The sequence below is a fragment of the Sorex araneus genome, chromosome 2 (assembly GCF_027595985.1).
Source record: "Sorex araneus isolate mSorAra2 chromosome 2, mSorAra2.pri, whole genome shotgun sequence".
NCBI classification, from domain to species: Eukaryota; Metazoa; Chordata; class Mammalia; order Eulipotyphla; family Soricidae; genus Sorex; species Sorex araneus.
In genome coordinates this window covers 139,486,326-139,514,265 of record NC_073303.1, presented here as the reverse complement: position 1 = coordinate 139,514,265, position 27,940 = coordinate 139,486,326, and the positions used below count along the sequence as shown (strand labels likewise).

Genomic DNA, 27,940 nt, shown 5'->3' with positions numbered 1-27,940 from the left:
TCTCCAGTAGTGCAGGATAAGATACACTCCTATAGAGTTCTGGACCCTCTAACCCTTAACAGAGGTCCTAAGTGACAAAACTATTTTCATAAAATATTAAGATGTTATCTGTGTTCTTCACTGTCTTAACATTAGCACTGAATGTGTCTTTTTTTGTTGTTGTTTTTTAACGCTTGGTAAACTGTGACCTTTGAAGCAAACCAAAATGACCTTTGGCATTCTGCCTTTTGGCAAAATAAAAGTGGCACGTTACTGTTTAAAAATCTTAAATTTATATCAGAAAATTTCTATCTCTCAAAAGGCAAAACCTGTCCCAAGTTTCTGTTCTCTATTACTGTGCTTTTTTTTGTTCCTTTATCTTTGGTAGCAGTACACTGTTAGGAATTTTCAGAAACAGTGCATAACAATAAAGGAATTTTGATTGCCATTTGTGTTTCTCTTAATTTCCTATTTGTGTCTAGTTTATCATATGTTCTATACAAGTATTCTTACTAGCAAATTAAAAGAGGGTAAAAGATAATGACAAGCATACAGATTGAAGCAAATTGTCTTTATTTAAATTCATTTTTATCTAAAGTTTTTTGGTGAGTTCCTCTGAAGAATCATAGTTTCATCAAACCATTAAGGAAAAAAAATTAGGTGAGGATAAATAAGAAAAGAAGACAGAATAGCAGGAATGTCAACAAAACCATTTCAACTTTCTGATAAAAGTTAGGATGGGGTCTGGAGCACAGCAGGTAGGGCGTTTGTCTTGCATGTGGCCCACTCGGGTTTGATTCCCAGCATCCCATATGGTCCACTGAGTACCGCCAGTAGTAAGTCATGAGTGCAGAGCCAGGAGTAACCCCTGAGCATCCCCAGGTGTGACCCCCAAAAGCAAAAAAAAAGTTAGGATGAATGACTAACTTTCATCTGAAACTTATTGGATGCAAGTTCTTCAACTTACTGGTAATCAAGTTCCCAAGTGACTGTTCCAAGGGAATTAAGAAAATAAAAGAGGGGCTGGATGAAGAGACAGCACAGGGATTAAGATACCTGTCCTATATGCAGCTCACCAGATCTGACAGCACAGCCAGGGCTCACTCCTCAGCAAAGCACCAGGCCCAAACCCCGAAACTACCCCCGAAAAAACAAAAAAGATGTGGGGACATTCGAGGTCTCAAGTTAAAAACAAATTATATAGTTAAAGAAGGAAAAACTTTATTGTTCTGACAATTTAAGAAATCTAAAAAGGTATGAAAGCTTATATTCTGTAAGTTGGAATTTAAAAAATTCAACATATATTTGTATATTACTCTTTAAGAAGTATATTTTAGGACATATTATATATATCTAGATATGTCTGTATTTTTTTTGGCCCTCTGGCTATGCTGGGGGAGGGGCAAAATATAAGTAATGTCAGGAATCAACTAGGGTCCACATGTAAAAGGCTAGCGAGCACCCTGAACCCAGTACTATTTCTCTGGACCACTCATAATATTTTAGGAAAAAGTATACATTAAAACAAAGATGTAAAAACAATTAAAAAAAAAAGCAACCAACAATTAGTAGCCATTGTATTAAAATTAATACTTACCTATACTAGAGGTATAATCAGTGGCTCCAAAGATCAACTCTGGTGCCCTATAGTACCGAGAACAGATATATGAAACATTGGGTTCTCCTCGGACCAGCTGCTTTGCACTAAAAAACAAATAAATAAAAGTAGATACATAAATAAATAAAAGTATAAAAGAAAAATCTTTTTACACCCCAATGTACTTAATTTTCCCTGTATCTTTGTTAATTTATTAGCTGTCTAATCATTCTTTACCAAATAAAAAGACTGTTCCTATCCCTCTAGGGAAAGAAATTACTGAGACGTATGAATTCTAATTCTGCTGTCAGAAGTTTAATTATACATTCTCTTAATTTAACTTCCCCTTCTTACTGTGTTACATGATTTTAAATATTTATATATGCTAAAATAAGTTACTGACATCTTTCAAAGTAAACTGAAGACAAATAATAAACTACTATAGCAATGAACCACTGACATATACTAATAGTGAACAAATACAGAAAATACAAAAATCTCAAAATTGTAACGAGACAAAGAAGGTGAATAATTTTTGAGGTAAGATACAGGAAAATCAAAGAAGAGAGATTAAAGTAGTCAAGAGGGTATCAAAATACGAGGCTTCTATTTATTTTTGGTCAAGGATAACTCTTACCTTATTCAATTACAAGTTTTGAAGGGGAGACAGGAACATTTTATAGTTTTGAATTCTTTGAGCATTCATACAACTACTTCATAAATATATACTAATACCCATTTTTAGATAGCATTTACTAAGACAATTTCAGTGTAATTAATAATAATCTATCTTATAAAAGGATCTTTTTATTTGAAAGATGGGTTTCAGTTATATGGTTAGAACAACCATTGTAAGATAAAGAAAGTAACAGTAACATTGGCCTTTAAATTTCTCCTATTTGACAGAGCTACCGTCTCTTTAATTGCACTGGCTGTTAATTTCCCACCCTCTGAGAGTCAAAGGAGTTCAACATAGCAATCAATATAGTCCCTAAGAAAGCACCTTCTAAAGCACCTTCACTTACTTACATGAGTTTCATTTTATTTAAGAAAGAACTGTTATCAAGAGTTATACTGTTTCAAGTTGCTACAAACTCCCCTTCTACCCAAGAGTCTAACATGTTTTCTGGGCCAGGGATGTGGCTCAAGTGACTGAGAACATGCCTTACATTGCCAACCCCCAGGGTTCAATCTTTGGTACTTGAGGGTTCCCTTAATTACTGCTGGGTGTAGCTGTGGAGGAACCCTGACACCATCATTTAATAGTGATCGAATACTACCAGGTATGGCCCAGGCTCCCAAGCACTATCAGGAGTGGTCCCCACACCCAAAAAGAAAGAAAATTTAAATTCAACTTGTCCAAATCAAGTATTATGAAAAAAATAAAAGAGACAGCATTGTAATCAGGTGCAATAAAAGTTAGCTATGATTATACTTGTGAAGTCTCTTTTACAATTATAGAACAATTTACTACTACAAATATTTTATAAAAAAGTGGTACCTGTGTACCAACAGAACAGTCCACAAGACTGTTTCGACACAATGGTGAGAACAAAAACTCTTAAATCTGATGTGTTAGGAGTCTTTTTACAGTCCGTATCAGTCAAGTCATTCTCAGTGGGAAAGACATGCCTTAACAATAAAGCTCATCTGTTTTGGAAAGTTTGTCTTACATATAATAATGAATGCTTTGTTTCAAACTTCCAATAAGTATTTTGATATAATATTCTTCACTCTTTTCTTATAGTTGATGGGACAAAGCTACAGCATACACAATTAAGTTGGGTACTGTGATAGGTATCTGATATTAGAAAACAACAAAAAAATTGAGTCAACACAGGGCAGACTGCCTGATGAGGGTTTAACAATTTTTTAAATTAGTCTTATTAGCTAAAGAATATATATACACACAATTAAAAAATTCAAAAAATACACACACACATCAATGAAAAGGTAGCTTTCTCAATTACATTTATTTACACTTTTCCTTCCTAGGTGCAATCAATGTTAAGAGTCTGTCATTTATTATTCCATAAATAAACCAAGAATTGATCTGTATACATGATTGTGTTTAAAACACAAAAGGGAACATCCTATAGCATCTTAACCTTACTTTACTTAATACTTCTTACAGATAACTCCTTTTAACTCATAAAAAGAGGCCTCATTTTTTTCCCCACAGCAGTAGATACATTTATGTATATCATTTTTCTGGGAAATTTCATTCTGGTGGAAATAAACAAGGCTATAAAAAAATTGCCTATATATATTCTTTTAACATATATCTATATCTATATCTATATCTATATACACACACACACACACACACACACACACACACACACACACACACACACACACTTTTAACCCAGCCACAGCCATGCTCAAGGCCACTCTCCACATGCTTGAACAAGCCTCACCCATGAAGGAACTGACAGAGGAACCCAGGTATGTGGCACCCGGGGCTAAAATCTCCAAGCCTGCTCAGATAGGGACTGGGCGTTCTCCACCCAGATCCCCAGTTTTCCAGTAGCTTGGCAGTCACACCCACAAAGCTCCCCATATCCCGCCCCCAGTACCCCCACGCTGTAATCTCATCAATGGCCAAGATACAGAGACTATAAAACAAAGCTCCCGGAAGAGAGCGATGCAGAATCTCACACAGTAGAGCCTGGCAAGCTACCCGTGGCGTATTCGATATGCCAAAAAGAGTAACAAGAATAGGCCTCATTCCCCTGACCCTAAACGTGACATGGACGAATGGAGAAGTTACTGGTGCCCGCTTGAGCAAATTGGTGAACAACGAGACGACAGTGATACTGTGATATATACTCTTTTACAAATATATGAATATTTCAAAGGGAATAGTTTCTAGGATTTAAATTTCTGAACAAGAGATTCTTATACAAATCCAAAAATTGCCAAAACTACTCTTACAGGACAAATTCTACAGCATTTCTTAAAATGCTAATACTATTTTAAAGAATCCTAATACCACTTAAAAATCCCAAATAGTCTAAAAGAACTTACTGAGGATAGAAGGATGAGAGCATAACAGTTTAAGAAAGAAGGAAAGTAGGGGGAGAACAGAGCTAACTTACCTTCCAAAGTCACAGAGTTTTAAGACAGCTGTATCAGGATCCAACAAGAGGTTCTGTGGTTTAATATCCCGATGGCAAATTCCAAAGGAATGGATATAGGCTAAACTTCGGAATAGCTGATACATATACAACTAGAATAAAAAGAAAAAATCAAATTTTTTAAAAAACTAAACAAATCAGAATCCTTAAGTACAAGGTAATAGAGCTTCAGAAAAGAACAGATGAAATACTATAAATTTTCCGTTAACAAATTTCAGGTTACCTTTCTATTAAAATTTCAGTAACTTTAACTTATATATCTATAAATTGTGACATGTGAAACATCCGTTAAAAACTTAAAAATAAATTTGAGGCCAAAGAGATATTACAGTGGGTACATGGCTTGTTTTGCATGCAGCTGACTTGGGTTTACTCCCTGACACTGCATATGGTCCCCAAGCACCGCTCAGGAGGATTCCTAAGCACAGAGAGGAATAACCCTTGAGCACAGCTGGGCGTGGCCCCAAAATGGAAGGAAGTAAGGAAGGTGAGGAAAGGAGAGGAAAATTTTACAAAGTGCTTTACAAGTTATTTTACTAATATCTCACTATAATCCTGCTAAGATAGGCTTTTTTATTTCAGTATACAGATCAAAAAGCTCAGAAGTATTCTAAACCAAATTAACTAGTAAATAACAATATTGATGCCAGAGGTAAGTCTTTCATTTCTGGGGCAGGTATATTGGGCTACAGCCCTGGGTACATACATGGAGACAAGGATTTGAAACAAGGTCACAGTTACTGCAGCAGCATGCAAGGCAATTTATTACCTGACTTCTTGTACAATCTTTCTGCCTCAGATCATGATTACTTAAAAGTACCTGCAGTTTCTCCCTGTCACACCCCATTTTTGTGGGCAACACCCACATCCAGCCAATGTGAGAGGAACAAACATATACACCATGCTCAGGATCAAATTAAAGTGGCCACATGAAAGGAAAGTACCCTGTTCCATGTACTATCTCTTTGGCCCAAAAGTAAAAGTCTTAAGCCCTGTATTCTCTCTCCAGTCCAAAAGTATCTGCAGTTTCAACACTCATAACAAAACTTTTCTGAGATTTAAGCCCCAGAGGTTATAAAAGAACTGGTGGGGGGCGGGGAAGAGGGATCTAGGAGAACTCAGATGAGAACTGAGAAAATCTATAATTAGTGACCTAGCAAGACATCAGTACAACTTAATGGGACTAATTACTGTTTATGCTACTTTTTTTCAGAATTACCTAGACGTTAAAAGGCCATTTAAAAATAGACCTTAACCAAAGGAGACAAAAATGAAACTTAGCTACTAATAATAACAACCTAAAGGAAAATTTAGTTCAATATTTTGTTTAAAAAAAAAATCAAGGGCTGGAGTGATAGCACAGCAGGTAGAGCGTTTGCCTTGCACGCGGCTGAACCGGGTTCGATTCCCAGCATCCCATATAGTCCTCTGAGCACTGCCAGGGGTAATTCCTGAGTGCAGAGCCAGAAGTGATCCCTGTGCATCGCTGGGTATGATCCAAAAACCAAAACAACAACAAAAACCATTAATAAGAATTATTGAAAATTAATGTTTTTTTTTTTTTTGCCTACATGGAAGATAGAGCCAAACTCAGACCTTCTGTTCACCTGTCAAAAGATCAGTGATTTGGTTTACTTTAAAATCTTTCTGCGTGCGTGCGTGCGTGCGTGTGTGTGTGTGTGTGTGTGTGTGTGTGTGTGTGTGTGTGTGTGAATAAGATATGGAGGGGGGAGAAAAAAAAAAACACCCAAAACCCAAAAAAACAAACACAACACTTTCTGAGTACTCATCTTCTGGCCTCCTCTGTAAATTACATACTATCAAAAAAAAAAGTTATTTTAAGGGTTCAACAAACAACTATCGTGATTAGAAACAATAGACAAGTTAATGGTCAGATGAAGCTTTGACATTAGGCATCACTTTAAAAATATTTTTATATTTAAAACAATTTTATTTATTACTTATATTTATAATATAATAACTAGCACTGTAGCACTGTCGTCCCGTTGTTCATCGATTTGCTTAAGCGGGAGGCACAAAATTTAAAGGTTACTGCAAAGGGAAAGTTAACATGAGACCTAACTTCTTTTCAAACAGACACAGAGAAAACTGAGGACAGTTGAATTTGGTACATCTTTAATGTTAAGCTGAACTAAAGCTGGAAAGGTCTACGACTTATAATACAAATACAAAGCATTTTTGAAAAATGTGTAAGTAAAGACTGGAGAGAGTACAGATGTTAAGGTGTTGCCTTGCATGCTGCCAACCCCAGTTCAATGTTAGGCACTGCCTATGTCCCCTCAACACTGCAAGGAGCGATTTCTTAAATACAGAGCCAGAATTAAGCCCTGAGCAAAGGTGGGTGGGGCCCCCAAACAATAAGTATGTAAAAGACCTTCAAAGGGGTAAGCATTTGCCAGCACAGTTAGAATAAAGAATTTATGTATCTATATAACTTTTAAAATCTTTACCGTTCTTTTGTTGTGTTTCTGTTCATAGAACCGATCTTCAAGTCCTAATGTTTTACTCTCAAGAGTTCAAAGAATTTATTTTAATACTCCAAGAAAGGAGCATCCATATGAAACGGTTCACAGACATTAAGTTACTAAAGGAAAGATCTTATTTACTATGTCAAGACACTAATGTCTAGGACAGCAAGTATCAGTAAGAAAAACATTTTTGTTATCAAAAAAGGGTTAAAAGGGGATGGAGAGATAATATAGCAGTAAGGCACTTGCCTTGTCTCCAACCGACCCTGTTTGATCTCTTGCACTGTCTGTGGTCCTCTGAACCTCAAGGACCTTAAAAATCCCCAAGCAAAGAGCAAGGAGAAAGCCCCGAGTGTCGTCCCAAAAAAAAAAAAAAAACCAAAATGCTTAGGAGGTGAAAAAGGTTAAGAGTTTTCTTTAAATAATTACATTTACAGTAAAAATTAGTTCTTTTTTATAAATATACCAAGTAATCCAGCTGCCTTCCATTAAGGCAGATATTAAAGCAGCTGGCAGAAAAAAATAAAATGATGACACCATTATATCCACAAACAGCCTCAAAGGCTACTCATGTACTTTTCCCTTTTGTAGCTGGATTTCCTTCACAATCTGCAACCAAAACAACATACCAAGTAATCATACAACGCTGCCAACACTGGATACATCTCTGAGTCATAAATCAATACATGACTTTGCAAAAGATCTATGTAACAAGAGAAACTTTCATCAACCCTGTTTTCCATTCTCTTTACTTCGCTACATAATCCTTATGTAATAGGCATTCCAATTATTTCAATTTTATATATAAAATGAGACAAGAGAAAGCATAGTCATTTTGTTCAACATCATTACATAGTATTTTCAGGAGAGTTTATGCTTTTTTTCCAATTTATGGTTCATTTTAATTTTTATAGAGAAGTGTACAAAAGGTAAAATAAGGTGCTCTGTAGCACTGTAGCACAGTAGTCCTGTTGCTCATCGATTTGCTCTAGTGGGCACCAGTAACATCTCCATTTTGAGACTTGTTGTTACTGTTTTTGGCATATTGAATATGCCATGGGTAGCTTGCCGGGCTCTGCAGTGGGGGCGGGATACTCTCGGTAGCTTGCTGGACTCTCTGAGAGGGACAAAGGAATCGAACCTGGGTTGGCCACATGCGAGGCAAACACCCTACCCACTGTGCTATCGCTCCAGGCAGGTGCTCACTAAGTAAAAACTAGAATGACAAAATCTTAGAAATGCACGTGCGCATGTGTGTGTAAATTCTGGTCACACCCAGTGATGTTCAGGGCTTTCTCTTGGCTCTGTGCTCAGGCATCACTCCTGAGAAACTCAAGGGACCATGAAGGGATTGAATTCAGGTTGGTTGTATGCAAGACAAATGCCCTATCAACTATACTATTCCTCTGGCCTCTAAGTCTTTTTTTTTTTTTTAATGAATCAGCGACACAGTTACAAAACTGTTGATGATTGCATTTCAGTCACACAATGTTCTGACACAGTGTACATTTCCCACCATCAATGTCCCTATATTTAACCACCTGCCCCTTATGGCAGGCACTTTGAAGCACCCCTCCCTCCCTCCTTCCTTTTGGGCATTGAGAGGTTATCATGTGTTGTCTAAGTCATTTTTAAATTCAAGATTTAACAGCATTTCCCCATCAAGTATATTTTTCCAACTTAATTCTTACAATCATTCTATGAGAATACACATTGTACAGGAAAGGTGATTAAGGCCCAATTGAGTAGTTTGAACACAATTCAAATATAGTAAAAAAGTTACCAAATTGACCTCAAGTTCAGTGTTTTCACCTGTGGATCTGTTTCACATGTATTCTAGAGACTACTTAGTTATAAAAGACTTTTAATCACAAAATCCCAAAAACTTTTAGACTATCAAGTGAATATTACTAAAAAAGGGTTAGTAAAGAATGAACAGTACTGAAAAAGGGTTAGTAAGGACTCTCAAAAGAAGTGAGAAGGAATAAAGTCTAAAGAACAGACTGGACTATCCCAGAAAAAACAACTTTAACAGTCACAAAGCTCTATCTTGGTAACATATATTCCCCAAAGGTTCTGATTGCAGTTTGTGTAGACAAGTTTTATGTATTTATCACTTTACTTCTCTCTCCCAATTCAAGATTTTTCACAACAAAATAATTTGCCAGACACTATTTTACCTTTTCAGGCACATAAATGTAAGGACAGATCTATGGCCTCAAAGAATAATGTTAAAGGACGTGGCTCTGTTATGAAAGATCTATGTTTATATAAAAGAAATATCCTATTTCTACACAAGTGGGAAAAGAAGTGTTAGGTTTTTCTTTGTACACCAACTTTTGTTTTTGTTTTTAAATATAAGATGCCGGGGTCAGAGAGATGGTACAGGAGTTAAGATGCATGCTTCACATGCAGCCAACCTCCACTGGATTCCTGACACATGGCGCCCTCCTGCATGGCAGAATGTAATGCTCGAGGCCCCTGAACACTACTAGAATGGTTCAGGTAACCCCCAGTACCACGGAGCTTAATTAAGCAGCACCACTCTTGGGACCTTGGATTGAACTGCCAGACAGGTTGGTTAAAAATCACCAGGAAGGATGACCAGGCTTCCTGTGCATTGCCTGAAAGACAACTCAGCTATGCACACCAAATAAATAAAAATATACAATGTCAAAAATTTCATCTAAATAGAAACAGGAAAGGGAGAGGGAGGGAGGGGAGGAAATAAGGGCGAAAGGAAGGGAGAGAAGCAGGGAAAGGAAGAAAGGAGCATAAAATCCGTTACAACAACCTTATTTGGAACAATACACAACTTCAATGAAAAACAGAATGACAATATGAGGTTCCTAACAGGTGACATGCCAATTAATCAGGACACAAACATACAACAGACTAGTAAGAAGTTATAAAAAGGAAGGAAAAACTACCTACATCTACTTATCTATATGAACACAGAATGATCTCCAGGATAAAATTTTAAGAATAAGGCAGAGGAATCTACACATAATATGCAACAATTTAAATAAAAAAAGTAGTTAGATGAAATCAAATAATCTACACTTGCTTATTTGAAAGTGTTAAGATCAGCCGTAAAATTTCAAAAATGTATTTTTGAAATATATTTAACTCTGGGAGAGGGAAAGAATAAGATTGAGGGCTAAAACTTTTAACTTAAGATGGGGGTGCACACCATGGTACTCTGCATGTGTAAAACCTAAGTTTAATTCCCTGGCACAGTTAAAACTAAAATAGTTAAAGTTACTTGGCCGTTGAGGGCCAGAATGAAAGTACAGTGGGTAGGGCCTTTGCCTTGATTATAGCCGACCTGGGTTCAATGACCAGCATCCCATATTTGGGGAGGGAAACTGAAGCCCACCCACTCCGAGGGGCCCTGGTGAAGACAGCTAGGCGCGGGGGCAAGAGACTCTCTGCCAGTCTTTTATATATATACATATATATTTAACATATATATTGTATACAACATAATAATATATATTGTATTATGAGAGAGTCATACCTGAAGGTGCTCAGGAGACTATATGCTGTGCCAGGTATTGAACTTATATTGGTTGTGTGCACTTTACCCCATACTACCTCTCTGTCCCTATGTCTTATTTCTAATTGAAAAAATCAGTATAAACTTATGCATATATTATGTATACTTTCAGATTTTGCAAACATGCATCTGTCCTTTGAAAGTTATCTTCATATTTTCGAACTCTGTCCACTAAAAAAAAAAACCCAGAAACACTAATCAAGCCTGTAGCAATTAGCATCACTAAAAACCATACTGTGTGGTTTTTTTTTTTTTTTTGCTTTTTTTTGGGTCACACGCAGCGATGCTCAGGGGTTATTCCTGGATTTGCACTCAGGAATTACTCCTGGCAGTGCTTGGGGGACCATATGGGTTGCCGGGGATCGAACCCGGGTCGGCTGCGTGCAAGGCAAGCGCCCTACCCACTGTGCTATAGCTCCAGCCCCTAACCATATTGTGGCTTTTAAATACCACTTTTCATTTTAAAAAATGTCTCCTGGAAGAAAAGACTGATTCCAAGTCTGGGGAAGAAATGTAGATGTGAATCTACAATACTGTCATGCAACAAAGCCAGAATATAATGAAAGATTATTGATTTATTCAAAAGCTTTTAAAGGGGGCCAGATCGATGGAACAGTGGGTAGGGCGTTTGCTGGGTGTGACCCAAAAAGCAAAAAAAAAAAAAAAGAAGAAGAAAAAGAAGAAGAAGCTTTTAAAACAAACATCCAAGTAGACCTGGGAGTGTGGGAATGTACCTCCTGGTAAATGTGCAAGTGTAAGGCCACGAGTTCTGCCCCTGGTAGCTCCTCACACAAGCCTATACAATCCCCAGCAACACCACAGATATAATCCCCAAAGATGGGATAAGTGCATTGTCCTATCCCAAGTTCACTAATTGAGAATGCATAAACACTGCAAGTGTTTGACCTGACATCAAAACAACAGCAATGAAGGGACAGTAGTAAAACACAGGAGGAAAAAAAAGGAAAAAAATACCCTTAACTGCTCACCACTGGAGGGTGGCATGAAATAATTTTAAATTTGATAAGCAAATCAAAATACGTATGTTCTTTTTATATAAATGACTTTAAGCAGTTAAGGAGCTGAAGTGCAGAGCCAGGAATAACCCCTGAGCATCACTGAGTGTGACCCAAAAAGGCCAAAAAAAAAAAAAAAAAAGATAGGTAGTTAAAATAAAAAAATTTCAAGTTTCTCTTTATGGAATTACCCCAATTAAAAAATTTCAAAGAAACAATAACATTAGAATATCAACATAAACCCTCAGTGAATTAATGAATTTTGTCAATGAGCATCAATAGGTATAAGCCATGTTTTACACAGGAAGAAAGACATTATGTTCTTAGGAAAGCACTCAGTCTTACAAAGCAAACACTCCTAATTCCTATAAAACCTGTAGCTAATGCATTTATAGAGCTACTCAGGAACACCAGGGCTACACCTGGAGGTTCCAGGGAGAAGGAAAGCATTCGATGCCAGGGATGGAACTTGGGTCTTATGCACAAGACATGTCTTGTACAGCTTTGACATCTCCAACTCTTGGATTTCATTTTTTAAAGAAAATCACTTATCTAGATGCATATACAGCTGAAATATTTGTACATGAAAAATAACATGTGGGGGGCCGGAGCGATAGCACAGCGGGTAGGGCGTTTGCCTTGCACGCGGCCGACCCGGGTTCGATCCCCGGCATCCCATATGGTCCCCCAAGCACCGCCAGGAGTAATTCCTGAGTGCAAAGCCAGGAGTAACCCCTGAGCATCGCTGGGTGTGACCCAAAAAGCAAAAAAAAAAAAAAAAAAAAAAAAAAAAAATAACATGTGGCATGTCAAAATGAAGGAAGTGGGGAGTAAAAAATGGTCTATATCAGGGATTCTTAGGAAACTTTTCCACTTGCACTTTTCAACCAAAAAATCTGGATGCAAACTTGGTTATACAGGAATTTAGCACTATAGCACTGTCATCCTGTTGTTCATCGATTTGCTCGAGTGGGCACCAGTAATGTCTCCATCGTGAGACTTGTTACTATTTTTGGCATATCAAATATGCCACGGGGAGCTTGCCAGGCTCTGCCGTGCGGGTGGAATACTCTCAGTAGCTTGCCGGGCTCTCCGAGAGGGACAAAGGAATTGAACCCAGGTCAGCCACGTGTAAGGCAAACACCCTACCTGCTGTGCTATCACTCCAGGAATATTAAATAGGTAAACAAATTTAAAATTTACTGATAATATATCATAATAAAGTCATGTATTATTTTATTATATCACTTTTACACCCCTACATTCAGTTGTGTAACCCCATATAGGGTCAAGACCCACAGTTTAAGTAGCTACAGCAGATAAGAGTGATTATGTGATGGATACATGAGTTAATTTTATTTTCTCTATTTTTATTTATACTTGAAATCTCAAATAATAAAAACAAATGTTTAGGAGCCAGGGATGTGGCTCAATCTTCACACATGCCAGGCATGTGTTCAATACCCAACACCATAAAGTCTCCTGAAGCGCCTAGGCACTATCAGATATGCTCTCCCCACCAACAGCATATTTAGAATACCTCAAGATTCTGAAATAGGCAAAAAATTTGCACATAATAGAAAAATAAAATCACTTCGCACATTTTATGTTAAGAATGGATAGGAAAATAGCTATCAGTACGCCAAGGATTTAATATGGATCTGTTAAGAGGTTAAGTATATTTAAGAAGTAGCTTCAACAGCATTATTACTACATTCCTCTCTTTTTCAAAAAAACTTCTGCCAAAATAATTCAGTTCTTAATCACTTTTGTAACACTACATTTTTGTTATTTAATATAAATTTAATATTCCCCTTTAAAGAAAGAAAAAATATTTTGTTAGGTTTACATTATTCTCTAATCAGCATTTATTGACTATAAAAGCTAGAAAACTGGTCTTTTACTGTCTTGTGTTACCACTCTTAGTACGAAAACCATTGTGCTTATCTTACTGTTTCACAATAGACTGTATTTTGAATCTTGTATTTTTAACTTTATGCTCCCCCATCCAAGTTTTTTTTTCAATGTTATTTCATCTTATAGGATAAGACTGTCTTATGAAAAGAAATAAATACATAAAATTTTACCAACATATAGCTAGAGAACAGATCAGTGACTTGCCTCAAAACACTTAAGATCAAATAGCAATGTTAGCCCACAAGACTTGGTATTTAGTAACTAAATTTAGAGGCTTTTTTGCTTCATAAAATGTGTCAGTGTTCTGAACTGGCAATAACTAAAGCCATAAATAGGTAGAATGATACCATCACCACTCACAACTAAGATCACAACTGAAAAACTCAAAAATTACTCCAGATTTAGAGAGTTAAAGAATTATACTACTGTGCTGGTTACAGTAAATAGGAACCTGCTATTTTAAACCATAAAATTAGCAAATGTATAGTAGAAAAGCTGTTTTTAAAGGCCAGTGCGATAGTACAGAGGACAGGACATTTGCCTTGCACATAGCTGATGCAGGTTTGATTCCCCAGCATCCCATATAGTCCTCCAAGTCCATCAATAATGATTCCTGAGTACCACCAGGTGTGGCACCAAGACAAAATAAAACTAAAACTGTTTCCTATTATACCAATTTAACCAAGTTCTCAAACAAGGAAAACTACACAAAAGTCAGAACTTTACATCTCTGTAATGAATTCAATAGAAATTATGAACTCATTGCTAAAATCATCTAGCTACCAAAGTCTTGCCGTAGTACTCATTTTATTACTGTAAGTTTAAATTGCAACTATTAAGTCAAAGATACAACTTAGTGTTAGCATTTCTAAATCACAATCACTTTCAGTAATTTCTATTATGGATAAAACACAACAAGATATGTTTAGATATCTTAAACATTCAAACTTAACTCCTAGTTCATTTTTACAATGCTCTAGAGCTAATGTTTCTAGTCCCAATTTTTCTCAAAATTATACTGATTACATTCCTAGATCGATTCCTCTGTCCCTCTTGGAGAGCCCGGCAAGCTACCGAGAGTATCTCACCCACACAGCGGAGCCTAGCAAGTTACCCGTGGCATATTATATGCCCAAAACAGTAACATATCTCACAATGGAGACACTATTAGTGCCTGCTCGAGCAAATCAATGAACAATGGGACAACAGTGCTACATTCCTAGTTATTCTAATATAAATTCTATCAAATAAAAGATAATATTGCTATTTTTCACCAAAATTAACACTTTAATACAGGCTGTGATTATTTCATGTTATCTGAGTTTGAACATCAGCTACAGACATCATTACTATATCTATAAATGGCAATGAAACATTGAAATTGATCATACTGAAAACTGTATTTTGAAATTTACATGATATGCTTGCTTTTTTTTTTGCTTTTTGGGTCACACCCAGCGATGCTCAGGGGTTACTCCTTGCTCTACACTTAGGAATTACCCCTGGCCGTGCTCAGGGGACCATAATAGGATGCTGGGAATCGAACCCGGGTCAGCAAGGCAAATGCCCTACCCGCTGTGCTATTACTCCAGCCCCTACGCTCGCTCTTATTTCAGTGTGTGGCACAATAAAGTAATATGGTAGCAGAGTAAAACCCATAATTATTAAAAGATTCACTTGTCATTGGGTTGGGGATATGGCTGCTATCTGTAAAGCACATGTCTTGAATGCATGAGAACTGGGTTCAATTCCCAGCATTAGAATGAAAAAGTAATAATTTGTCATAAAATGACAAGTAATTTTTGGGGGGTGTAGAGGAGGGTGGTTTGGACCACACTCAGGGATGGATCTTCAGGAGCAACTCCTGGACCTGCATTTGGGGGTCACTTCCAGAGTTACTCTGGGAACTATGAAGTGGCAGGGATGACAATAATATGGATATATAAAAATCAAAGTTTAAAAGGCGACATCTTCACAACTGTAAAATTACAAAATTTTAATGAAGGCTGGCAATATTTCTTCGCAGTTTTATCCCCTGGTTTTAGATGTAATAGATAGCTAAAACTCACTCTCAGTGGCTCCGAGAACTTTAGAGATGCTTCATTTTTACGTACCTTGACATAGATCACAGGGAGCGTCTGTTTGGCTCGACTATAATGTCTGGCAACTCTGTATACTGTTTCCGGAACATAGTCCAGCACCAGATTAAGATAGACTTCATCTTTCTGAGTTTATTAAAAAAAAAACAAAAACAGAAAATACGATTAAAAACTAATGTTAAAAAAATTCACATCAGTGTAAATCATACATTTATTTGTACACATTAAAGTTTCATGCATTCAACTTTAATGGAGCAAAATTTAATTACCAGTAACTTTATGGGAAAAAAATATAACCATTTCAACACTGTCATGATTCCCAATCCTATCTAAACAGTTCTTCTGACTAATAATTTTAGAATATAAAGCTGTCTAAAATTTCATTTCTCTGAGAATTTCCATGTGTCCTATCAGTAAAACTGTAATGGCAGGAGAGTAAGTATTAGACTGGGAGTTAAATATGTGAATTTCTAAATCTAGCTTTGCTAACTCATGTATGCAATGTATGCAAGTCACTAAATCTCTACAGGTTTCATTTTCTTCAACTATATTGTGAAAAGATGAACTAGACATTCGACAAATATCTACAAAGAAGTTCCACCGATTATCTGATAGTGACAAATATCTACAAAGAAGTTCCACCGATTATCTGATAGTGTACAATTAGTTGAATACCACTTGTAAAATTAACTGAAAGAAAACAGTAACTTATAAGGCAGCGAGTTACCATACTCACAAGTTTATTGCAGGTCATATGCTTAAACATCCATTCTCAGCAGCATAAAGACACCAATCCAAGATCAGTGGAGAGAAAGAAGGGAATTCCAACTAAGTACCAAGTAGGAAAGAGAAACAGAGTACTACCATACCCTGTTCATGTGAACAATATCAGATAGGTAACTGAAGCAGAAAAAAAAGTTGAGTATCACTGTGTTCAACTCTAGAATTGGCTACTGTGTGGAACAATCTGAAATTAAAATTTCATAATCCCTCTAATTTGAAACCATTTTACCTACCATACACTGAAGTGTATAATTTCAATTTTCAGCATTTACTGAGAATCTTCTGCATGTTAGTAACACTACAGAGGAAGTAAAGGTACAGATATAATAGAAAGATGACATCTAAAGGACCGTATCAGGCAGAGAGAAAACTATACCCAAAGAGGGTAAAAGGACACACAGCATAGGAAACAGTTTAGTGAGAAACCGTGCCATTGATCTATTTTTTCCTAATCCTTATCTTTCCATTGGTTGCCCTTCCTTCCATATATAGCTTAAGTTTCATAGCCTATCAACCTCACTTTTAAACATTAGGGTCAGTAAACAACAGCAAAGGTTTGCAGCTTACTTTTATAGTTTTACAGGAATACAACATGGTCATTCACTTTATTAACTGGCTGCTTTGGGGCTACAAAGGCAAATAGCTATGCCAGAAATCATACAGCCTCTGCTGAGTCTTTTCCAGAATAAATATATCATTTTCTGTGTCCTACATGTCTGATGAAACCACAAACTTATGAATTGAATCTATTCCATTCACCCATTTCCATGACTAAACCAAAAGAGCTGAAAACTGTTTTATAAAAACCAAACTGTGCTAATTGGCCTCCCATTAAATTCATCAAGAAGGGGCTGGAGCAGTATTCCAAAAGTAGGGTTTTTGCCTTATACATGGCCGACAAGGGCTAGATCCCTGGTATCCCACTGGTACAACCAGGAATAATTCCTGAGTGCTGAGTCAAGGGTAATCCCTGAGCATCACTGGGTGTGACCCAAAAAGATAAAAAGAAAAAAATCATCAAGAAATCCCACTGACTTAACAAAAATATTTTCCTAGTACATTCACTTTTCTAATGTTGACCTCATCTTTTCTTCTTCAGCCTCCGTACTCCCACTCTCACTCTCAACTGATGACCTTGATTGTATTTTATGTGGCCACCTATAGGCATCTATTCTCATACACTTTTGCTTCATTTCTTTAACCAGCAATATTAACCATACTCCTTTCTAAGACAAATTCTGCTCCATTTTAAAAGATACCAATCTGTTTCTCTTAATAAAATACAGTAATTTTCCTGTTCTTCTGTATATCAATTATTCACCAGGGTGTATTAAAACCAGCATACAAACTTGCTAGCACTTCTCTCATGGTTATAAAAATGTCTAACTTCATTAATTATCATCATATTTTCTGGCCTCCTTCTTTACAGCAAAATTCCTCAAAAGAGGTATCTAAACTTTCTCTAAAATCTGTCTTTTTTCCATTCTAAAACTTAGTCCTAGGTTTAACAATCACTATGCCACCAGAACTGTTCATCAAAACCAGTGATATCCTTGCTACTGAACCCAAATGCCAACTCTTATTATCTTATCCCCCTCCCTTCCTTCTACTTAAAACTGTAATTTGACATTGTTGATCATGCCCCCTTCTTTTGAAATACTCACTTTGCTTGGGGTCCAGGATACAGCACTCTACTACTAGTTTTCACTTAATCTTAAAGAGAGTTCTGGTTTACCATTTATAGTTCCTTCTATTCTCCCTTATCTCTTAAGGAATGGAGGATTCCAGAGCTCAGTCATCACGTTCCTACTTATGTAAACTCATTTCTTTGATGATTTCTAATCCAGTCTAATGACTCAATGCTACTATATACTTATCACTTCAAAGTGCCTACTCTCGAACTTTTACCATTAATGTCAGATTAATATACAGTGTATTACATGATTGGGATAAAAATCTTGCTCATTAACTTCCTTCCCTGTTTTCTCTCATACATTCTTCATATTCACATCTCAAAAACAAAATAACAGAAACCAAAAAAACCCCTAATAATTCCATTTTTAAATTCATCTAGAACCCAACCACATTACTACTACTATCACTGCTACAACCCTTTTCAGTTCAGTAAACTCTCTTCTAGAGTGCTGCATTATCTTATTAGATGGTGTCTCTAGTTCCCTCATCACCCCTTTACAGTCTAATATAAACAAAATGTAAGTTAAAATATAGCTCCTCTTCCACTCTACCATTAAGATTTAAGTACTATGTCATTTACCATCAGGGAAATGCAAATAGAACAGTTACATGATTATCATGTCACACCAATGAGATGGTACACATAAAAAAAGAACAAAAACAGACTGGAGAGATGATTCAGCCAGTAGGCCATTTATCTTGCATGTGGCTGACCCAGGTTCAAAGTCTGGCATCCCATATGGGGTGTCCCATTGACACCCCAAGCCTTGTCAGTAGTGATCCCTGGGCACAGAGTCAGTTGTGGCCCCTAGAATCAAATCAAACAAAGAGAACAAAAACAACCAGTGCTGGCATGATGGTGGGTGAAAATAAATCCTATCCACTGATGGTGGGATTGTCAACTAATTTAACCTCTTTGGAAAACAATATAGATACTTCTCATAAATGAAGATTTGAGGCACCCTAGGACCCAATAATTTCACTTTATGGCATCCACCTCAAGGGCCCAAAAACACTTTTCAAAGACATCAGTGTATTTGAAATGTCTATGTTCATTTCAGCACTATTCATAATAGTCAAAATCTGGAAATAACTCAAATAACAAGAACAATGACTACATAAAGAAACTGTGGTATATATACACAATGTAATACTATTCAACTATTAGAAAAAACAAATTATACATTTTGCCACTATATGAACAGAACTAGAAGATACTGAATGAAGTCAATTAGAAGAGAAGACGCAGAGTGATCTCTCCTCTGATATGTAGGATATAAAGATTGTACAGCTTTTTCTCCCAGAAGGGAGCAACATAATGCCCACTATAGCCATGCCACCGACCCCGACCCAGGCTGTTTCACTTGGGGCAACCCAGAGAGGGGTGGCTGAGAGCCCTCCCGGCCCCAAGGGACCCAGCCCCTATAGCTGAAAACCTCCACAACCCAACCACCACCATGCTCAAGGCTGATCCCCACATGCTCCAGCCAAGCCTCATGCACGAGTGAACATATTCCTGGACCGCGCAAGGCCTCGCGACACATAAGACACTCCCTACCCATTCTCCAAGAGTACCACACCACATCTGATGGGGTTCAAATATATATATATATATATATATATATATATATATATACACATACATACATACATATATACACACACACACACACATTTTCAGATATACACACGAAAGCTCGTATCACTCAACTCTTAACAATCATATCAGTGACATCCCAAAGAATGTCCTAATGGCCCCTGCCGAAATAGAACAATCTTTTTTTTTTTTCCTTTTTGGGTCACACCCGGCAATGCACTGGGGTCACTCCTGGCTCTGCACTTTAATTCTCACAGCTTTAATTTCTTACATGGAGCTATACAGTTTTCCCAGAACCATTTGTTGAAAAGACTATCTTGACTCTACTTCATGTTCTTGACTCACTTATCAAAAATTAACCATGCAGATATATGGGGTTTTGTCACTGAATATTCAATTCTAACCCACTGATCAGAACCTGTCTTTATTTAAGTATCACACAGTTTACAAAACAGGTTAATAAAGGAGACAGAGACATAATACAGTAGGTAGGGCATTTACTTAGCAGACAGCTGACCCAGGTTGAGTCTCTGGCATCCCATATGGTCTCCAGAGCATCTTCAGAAGTAATTTCTGAGTACAGAGACGGGAGTAACCCCTAAATATTGCCAGTTGTGGGTCCAAACACCACCCTCAACCAAAAACAAAACCCAAACACCCTCCCCCGCCCCAGCTTATTAAAGAACTTTCAACAACCTAGGATTCTCTTGTGAGTAAAACTGGGGAAGGCAGCTGCCAAAAGTCAGGTTTTTTCTTTGAAGGCTATGATAGGCTGTTGAAAGATGGAATATAGTAATTACTGCTACCCTCCAATCCTCAGGGTCTATGTTCCAAGACCACTAGGAATGAATGAAACCACAGACAGTACCAAATACCACACAGACTATGCCATATCCTATACATTCAAACATAATAAAATTTAATTGATAAATTAAGCACAGTAAGAGAAGCATGAACATATGGGTATACAAACAGCCAAATAAACATGTAGTATCATATTCAATTGTAGGATAACATTGGGTTTGTCCTTTTAGCCTTGCTGCAGGGAACTAAGTTTACCTTAACGCAATGTCCTTTCTGTATGGACACAGGAAGACAGTTAATATTATACTTTGTAACTTGGGAGCTGATTGACACCAATAATATTTACTCCTGGGCATCTGCTTTCTCAATTCAGTTGCCCTTAGTTCCTAGTACCCCAAAAGCAGAGACCCAACGAGGAACGGAATGGACCCATAGCAAGCTGTGAGCTACCCTAGCATCGACATGGGCCAGGCCAAAATGCCACAATACTCAACTATAAGTTGAGAGCATGGTCATAGACAAATGCTGTCATGATCCAAAAGTATCGACAAGACTAGGACGCTGCTGGGGTTAGGAAGACTAAACCTGACCTGAGGACTGTGTTTAGAAAATATAGTGAGATGTCCTCAGGAAGAACCAAACTTTAAATTTGATATATCTCTTACTGTGCTCATACAGAATGACACTGCTAGAAGTATCTGAAGTAGATTTACTACAACTATTTAAGTGGATTACTAGCTGAGGAAAAAAGAAAGCCACATACCCTTGTTTGGATTCCACCCTTGAATGAATTTCCTAGTAATCTGGAGTAATCTCCTTAGATGAGATTTTGTTAATCTACTGAAGGAGTGGTCTTACCCCTCTTTGTTGATTTGTTAATGTTCAACCCTCCTTTGTGTCACCACCTTATGTGATTGCTATATAAACTAAGACTGTAGGTGAAGAAACAGAAAGAAAAAACATAGAAGGGGGGGAAGAAGACGCAGAAGCAGACATAGAAGGGAGGGAGAAGACACAGAAGCAAGAGAGAAGACACAGAAGCAAGAGAGAAGACACAGAAGCAAAGCACAGAGTGAAAGAGAATCATCGGAGTCAGAACCAGGGGAAAGAAAGAGCACAAAGCAAGTGAGAATCAGAGTCAGAGTCTGTAGGATATCATTGGTTTGTCCTTTCTCCCTTGCTATAAAGACTTTAGCTTTATCTGGTAATAATCTTTAGACAATTTTAGACAACATTGGTATGTCCTGTTCCCCTTGCCACAAGGGGCTTAGGTATATTGGGTCACACTCATCAAGGTGCTCCTGAGTCACTCCCATTCCTTTGTCTATCTGTAACCACTTCTATGCTCTCTTCCCCAACCAGTTAATCAGCTTTTCCCCTAATAAGACTCTGTTAATTTGTAAGGTCAGACCTTTCTAGGACACTAAACTTGTAAGTTAATATTGCCTTGCTCCTCTCCTCATGTCTTTTGAATAGTTTAAAGCAATGTCCTTTTTGTATGGACAAAGAAAGACAGTTGTTAATATGCTTTTTGTAACATGGGATTTAATTGGCTTCGAATATTATTCACTCCTGGGCATCTGCTTTTTCAACTTAAGCCTCAGTTGCCCTTAGTTCCTACTACCCCAAAAGCAGGGTCCCGACGGGACGGGACGGACCCAGGGCAAGTGGTGAGTTATGTGCTACCCTGGCATCGAGATGGGCCTGGCCAAAGTGCCTAATGCTTAACTATATAAGAGCTTGGTCATGAACATGTCATGTCATGATCCAAAAGTAACGATGAGACTAGGGCCCTGCTAGGGATAGGAAAGACTAATCTGGCCTGAGCACTGTAGTCTGAGATCGAGGTGACCCCAGGAAAGCAATTCTATAAGTTTAATGCATCTCTTGTTATGTCCATACAAAATGATTAATATTATGAATACTTATATGTTAGCTGGACAAGGAGAGGAGAAACACACCCATGGGATTCTGCTCTTGTGTGGGTTGTCCTGCTGAAAGAGAATCTGTCCTGGAAGCAGCATCCCCTGAGGAAAAGAACTTTACCCCTACTGATTGTGACCACACCTATGGGTAAGCCCCAACCCCTCATGCTTAGGGATTTAACTAGGCTGAAAGAGTGGGCTGGGTGCCAGTCCCAGTGCCAGATCTAGAGAAGCTAGATTGAGATCCAGATCCAGAGAAGGAGAATGAAGTAGCACGGGGGAGGAAGAAGCAGGAGGAGAATGGAGATGGGAATGGAATAAACTGCAACTGAGACCAACCAGCCTGGCCCTCATTCCTTCCTTCACCTGCCTCGTCATCGCCAACAACCTTCCCAGGGTGGGGGACACGGCTGGAGACTACTGAACGTGGGCAGCGGGAGAGATAGACCACCGCTGCCCTGTGCCCAGTGTGGTGCACCCTCCCTTCTCATTTTCTGTGTGTTTACACAAGAGTCAAAGTCAGAAGTGAGAGGGAGTGGGGCTCCAGAGACTGAAGCAGAAGGGCTCTGGAGAGAGATCGGAAGAAGAGAGATTGGAAGGGACCAGAGGAGAGACGACAGAGACAGAGAGAGGTCAGAAGAGACCAGAGGAAAGACTACAAAAGAGAGACAGACAAAAGAGAGCACAGTGACACACACAGAAGCGGAGCACAAGGAGGAGTCATCCTGATCTGGTCCATACACAGTGGTTCGAGAGCACCGAACACGAGAGTTGATAGAGAGGGACAGAGAGCTGCCCCAAGAGCCCGCAAACAACACACCACACACATCATCACCCCCTTGTGCGTGCATGCGTTAATATTTTTTACACTCAATCTCATTCACAGTTTAAAAATTATAATAAAAATGAGCATATAAACACAATGAAATACTATTTGGCCATAAGAAAAGCTAAAGTCACGCGGCCCCCTGTCAAGGAGCTCTCCAATCGCCCCCGGGCCTGGGTCTGGGGCTCTGAAGACCCCAGACCCACCTTGCGCCTCTCAGTCACCTCGCGGTGGCCCTGACCCCTCCCTCTTCGCCAGGTAACCAGGACTTTCCCTCTGAGACCCTGCCCCCTGTCGAGGAGCTCTCCGATCGCCCGCCCCCCCCCCCCCCGCCAGGGTATGGGGCTCTGAAGCCTCAAAGCCACCCTCACAGCCTGCCCTGACCCCCTCCTCCTCTTGCTCAGTTTGGTAGGGGCGTATCCACACATCAGGCGGCGTGGCCTCAAAAAGGGGCGTGGCCTCCTTCTAAAGCAGCAGCCGCTCATGCGGCCACAGTTATTTCTCCCATTCCATGCAATGTGCTTTGGCCACAATAGATACAATCTATTCCTCTGAAGAATACCCTGGTCATCTTATTCACTATATGTTAATAGTCAACTAGCCTAGCCTAGCCTAATTTCACAAAAACTGTCAGACATCAAGCTGAACATAAAGCTGCACATAAAGTCCTTTGTAAAAAGATCCTAGCCCCACGTCTTCAGGTGAGGCCACTCTCAAGCTAAGGAGAGCGCCTGATAGTAAAGCCCATAACAACATGAAGAAACAGCGAAAAGCCCCACCACCAGGAGAGATGGAAGGGAGGATCTCAGTAACCCTCAGCAGTGACTTTCCAGAAATACAGCCTCCTCTCAGATAAAGAATTCAAAGAGGAAATCATGAAGATGGTTGATGAACTCAAAGCAACTATGGAACGAACATCCAATAAATTGAGGGAGGATATGGATGCAGCATTGGAATGGTCCACCAAGATAATCCAGGAGAAAATGAGAGCAGAAATTTCAAAGCTACAAACAGAAGTGACACAATTAAAAGAATCAGTAGATGAAATAAAAAACTTGGTAGGAGCCCTCAATAGTAGAATGACTACTGCCGAAGACAGAATCAGTGAGCTTTAAGACGAGCTACAGGAAGCATATAGGCAACAACAAATAATGGCAATAGACCTCAAAATGTCTCTAGAACTAATTAGAGTCCTAGGGGATGACCTCAAGAGAAACAACATAAGAATCATTGGAGTACCAGAACCACAGGGAACCAATCCCAACGAAAAAAAAAAAAAACACACAATTAAAGACATCATTGCTAAGAAATTCCCAGAGCTATAGAATGCAGGCATCCAGATCCAAGGAGTTCGAAGGGTGCCAGATAAAAGGGACCCAAATAAAAAATCCCCAAGGCATATCATAGTCAGAATGATGGATGCCGTGGATAGAGACACAATACTGCAAGCAGGAAGATCAAAGAAGAAGATCATATACAAAGAAGCACCCCTTAGATTCACAGCAGACCTATCAGAAGAAACCTTCCAAGCCCGAAGACAATGGTGGGATATAGTGAAAAAACTCAATGAAATGAACGCATCACCAAGAATACTTTAGCCAGCTAAACTCTCAGTTAAACTTGAAGGAACCATACACTTTCACAGAGAAGCAACAGCTCAAGAACTTCATAGACTCAAGACCAAATTTAAAAGGACTCAAAGGGCTACTATAAGACAAGGAAAAAGCCTACAAGAACAATAAACCCTACAGAAAAATGGCACAAAATCCCATGACAATAATTTCTCTTAATGTTAATGGTCTCAATGCACCAATCAAGAGGCACAGAGTGGCAAAATGGATTCGGAAACTAAACCCAACTTTCTGCTGCCTACAAGAAACTTATCTGAATAGTCAGAACAAACATAGACTCAAAATCAAAGGATGGAAAACAATCCTGTAAGCAAACAACTCCCTCAAAAAAGCGGGGTTGGCCATACTAGTATCCGACAACATAGATTTCAGGCAGAAAAAGATCAAAAGGGACAGCGAAGGTCATTTTCTATTCATCAAGGGATATGTACAACAGGAAGATATCACACTCTTAAACATATATGCACCTAATGAACGACCAGCTAAATACTTAAAAGAACTCCTAACAGAATTTAAGGGGGACATAACTAGCACCACGATAGTAGTTGGAGACTTCAACACTGCCTTATCACCTCTGGATAGATCGACAAGAACAACACTCAGCAAGGAAACAATGGCTCTGAAGGAAGAAATGGAGGAGACAGGGCTAATAGACCTATACAGGGCTATACAACCCCAAAAGAAAGAATACACATTCTTTTCCGGCACACACGGAACATTTTCCAAAATAGACCACGTTCTGGGTCACAAATTATACCTTAATAGAATCGGGAAGATAGAAATTGTATCAACTACCTTTTCAGACCATGATGCACTGAAGATGGAAGTTAATCATACACAGAAGCGGAGAACCAAATCAAACCCTTGGAAATTAAACAACTCACTATTGAACAATGAGTAGGTCATGAAGGAAATCAAGGAAGAAATAAAAAAATACCTCGAAACAAATGAGAATGAAGACACCAACTACTAGAACCTATGGGACGCAGCTAAAGCTGTGTTAAGGGGAAAATTTATAGCTCTGCAAGCTTTCCTCAGAAAGGAAGAAAGGGCCTATATAAATAGCTTGACTTCGCAGCTCAAGATCTTAGAAGAAGACCAGCAAAAGGAACCCAAACCAGATCGAAGGAAAGAAATAATAAAACTTAGAGCAGAAATTAATGATATGGAAACCCGAAAAACAATTCGAAAGATCAATGCAACAAGGAACTGGTTCTTCGAGAAAATAAATAAGACTGATAAACCGCTAGCAAGACTCACAAAGAAGGAGAGAAAACCCTAATAAACCGAATCAGAAATGAAAAGGGGGACATCACAACAGAAACCAACGAAATTCAAAAGATTGTCAGAGACTACTTCGAAAGCCTGTATGCCACGAAACAAGAGAACCAAAAAGAAATGGATGAATTCCTTGATTCCTACAATCTCCCAAGACTGAACCAAGAAGACTTCAAATACCTGAATAGGCCCATGAGTATCAAGGAAATCGAAACTGTAATCAAAAGTCTCCCCAAAAACAAAAGCCCAGGTCCAGACGGATTCACTGGCGAATTCTTCCAAACATTTAAAGAAGACTTGTTGCCAGTTCTCCTCAAGCTTTTCCAGGAAATTGAAAAGACAGGAACCCTCCCAAACAGTTTCTATGAAGCATATATCTCCCAATACCAAAAGCAAACAAAGACACCACTAACAAAGAAAACCATAGACCAATATCCCTGATGAACACGGACACGAAGATCCTCAACAAAATACTAGCAAATAGAATCCAACAACTCATCAAAAAGATCATACACCATGACCAAGTGAGATTCATCCCGGGGATGGAAGGATGGTTTAATATTCAGAAATCAATCAACATAATCCATCATATCAACAAAAATAAAGATAAAAACCATATGATCATATCAATAGATGCAGAGAAAGCATTTGACAAGATCCAACATCCGTTCATAATAAAAACTCTCACCAAAATGGGTTTTGCAGGAACTTTCCTCAAGATAGTCAAAGCCATCTACCATGAAGCTATGGCAAGCATTATCATCAATGGGGAAAAACTAAGGGCCTTTCCTCTAACATCGGGGACAAGACAAGGATGCCTACTCGCACACTTCTCTTTAATATAGTACTGGAAGGACTAGCACTAACCATTAGGCAAGAAAAAGATATTAAGGGGATTCAGATAGGAAAGGAAGAAATCAATTTCTCACTATTCGCAGATGATATGATACTTAATCAAGAGAAGCCTAACAGCTCTAGTAGGAAACTCTTAGAAACAATTGGCCTGTACAGTAAAGTTGTAGGCTATAAAATCAATACCCAAAAATCCATGGCTTTCGTATATGCAAACAATGAGACAGAAAAAAGGGACATGAAAAAAGCAATCCCATTCACAATCATGCCCCAGAAAATCAAATACTTGGAATCAGCTTAACTAAAAAAGTAAAGGACCTCTACAAAGAAAACTATAAAATGCTACTCCATGAAATAAAAGAGGACATGAGGAAATGGAAACATATTCCCTGCTCATGGATAGGGAGAATCAACATTGTCAAAATGGCAATACTCCCCAAAGCATTATACAGATTTAACGCGATCCCTATAAAGATACCCATGACATTCTTCAAAGAAATAGATCAAGCAATCCTGAAATTCATATGGAACAATAAACGCCCACGGATAGCTAAAATAATTCTTGGGAAAAAGATGAGGGGAGGCATCACCCTCCCCAACCTTAAACTTTACTACAAAGCGGTAACAATTAAAACAGTATGGTACTGGAACAAAGGCAGAGCCGCAGACCAATGGAACAGATCAGAATATCCCTACACACACCCCCAAATGTATGATCATCTCATCTTTGATAAGGGGGCAAGAAAAGTGAAG

At 38.4% G+C, this 27,940-nt stretch overlaps 1 protein-coding gene across 2 annotated transcripts in view; it reads right to left on the bottom strand.

Annotated features, from left to right (window-relative positions):
• GSK3B (glycogen synthase kinase 3 beta) overlaps window positions 1-27,940 on the bottom strand; it is a 204,413-nt gene that overhangs the window by 65,031 nt on the left and 111,442 nt on the right. For both annotated transcript variants that reach the window (XM_004606697.2, XM_004606698.2), the window contains exons 4-6: window positions 15,812-15,922; window positions 4,678-4,808; window positions 1,577-1,683 (exon numbers count right to left, since the gene is read on the bottom strand). In XM_004606697.2, coding sequence (XP_004606754.1) covers window positions 1,577-1,683; window positions 4,678-4,808; window positions 15,812-15,922 — 349 coding nt within the window. The remainder of the gene's footprint in view (window positions 1-1,576; window positions 1,684-4,677; window positions 4,809-15,811; window positions 15,923-27,940) is intronic.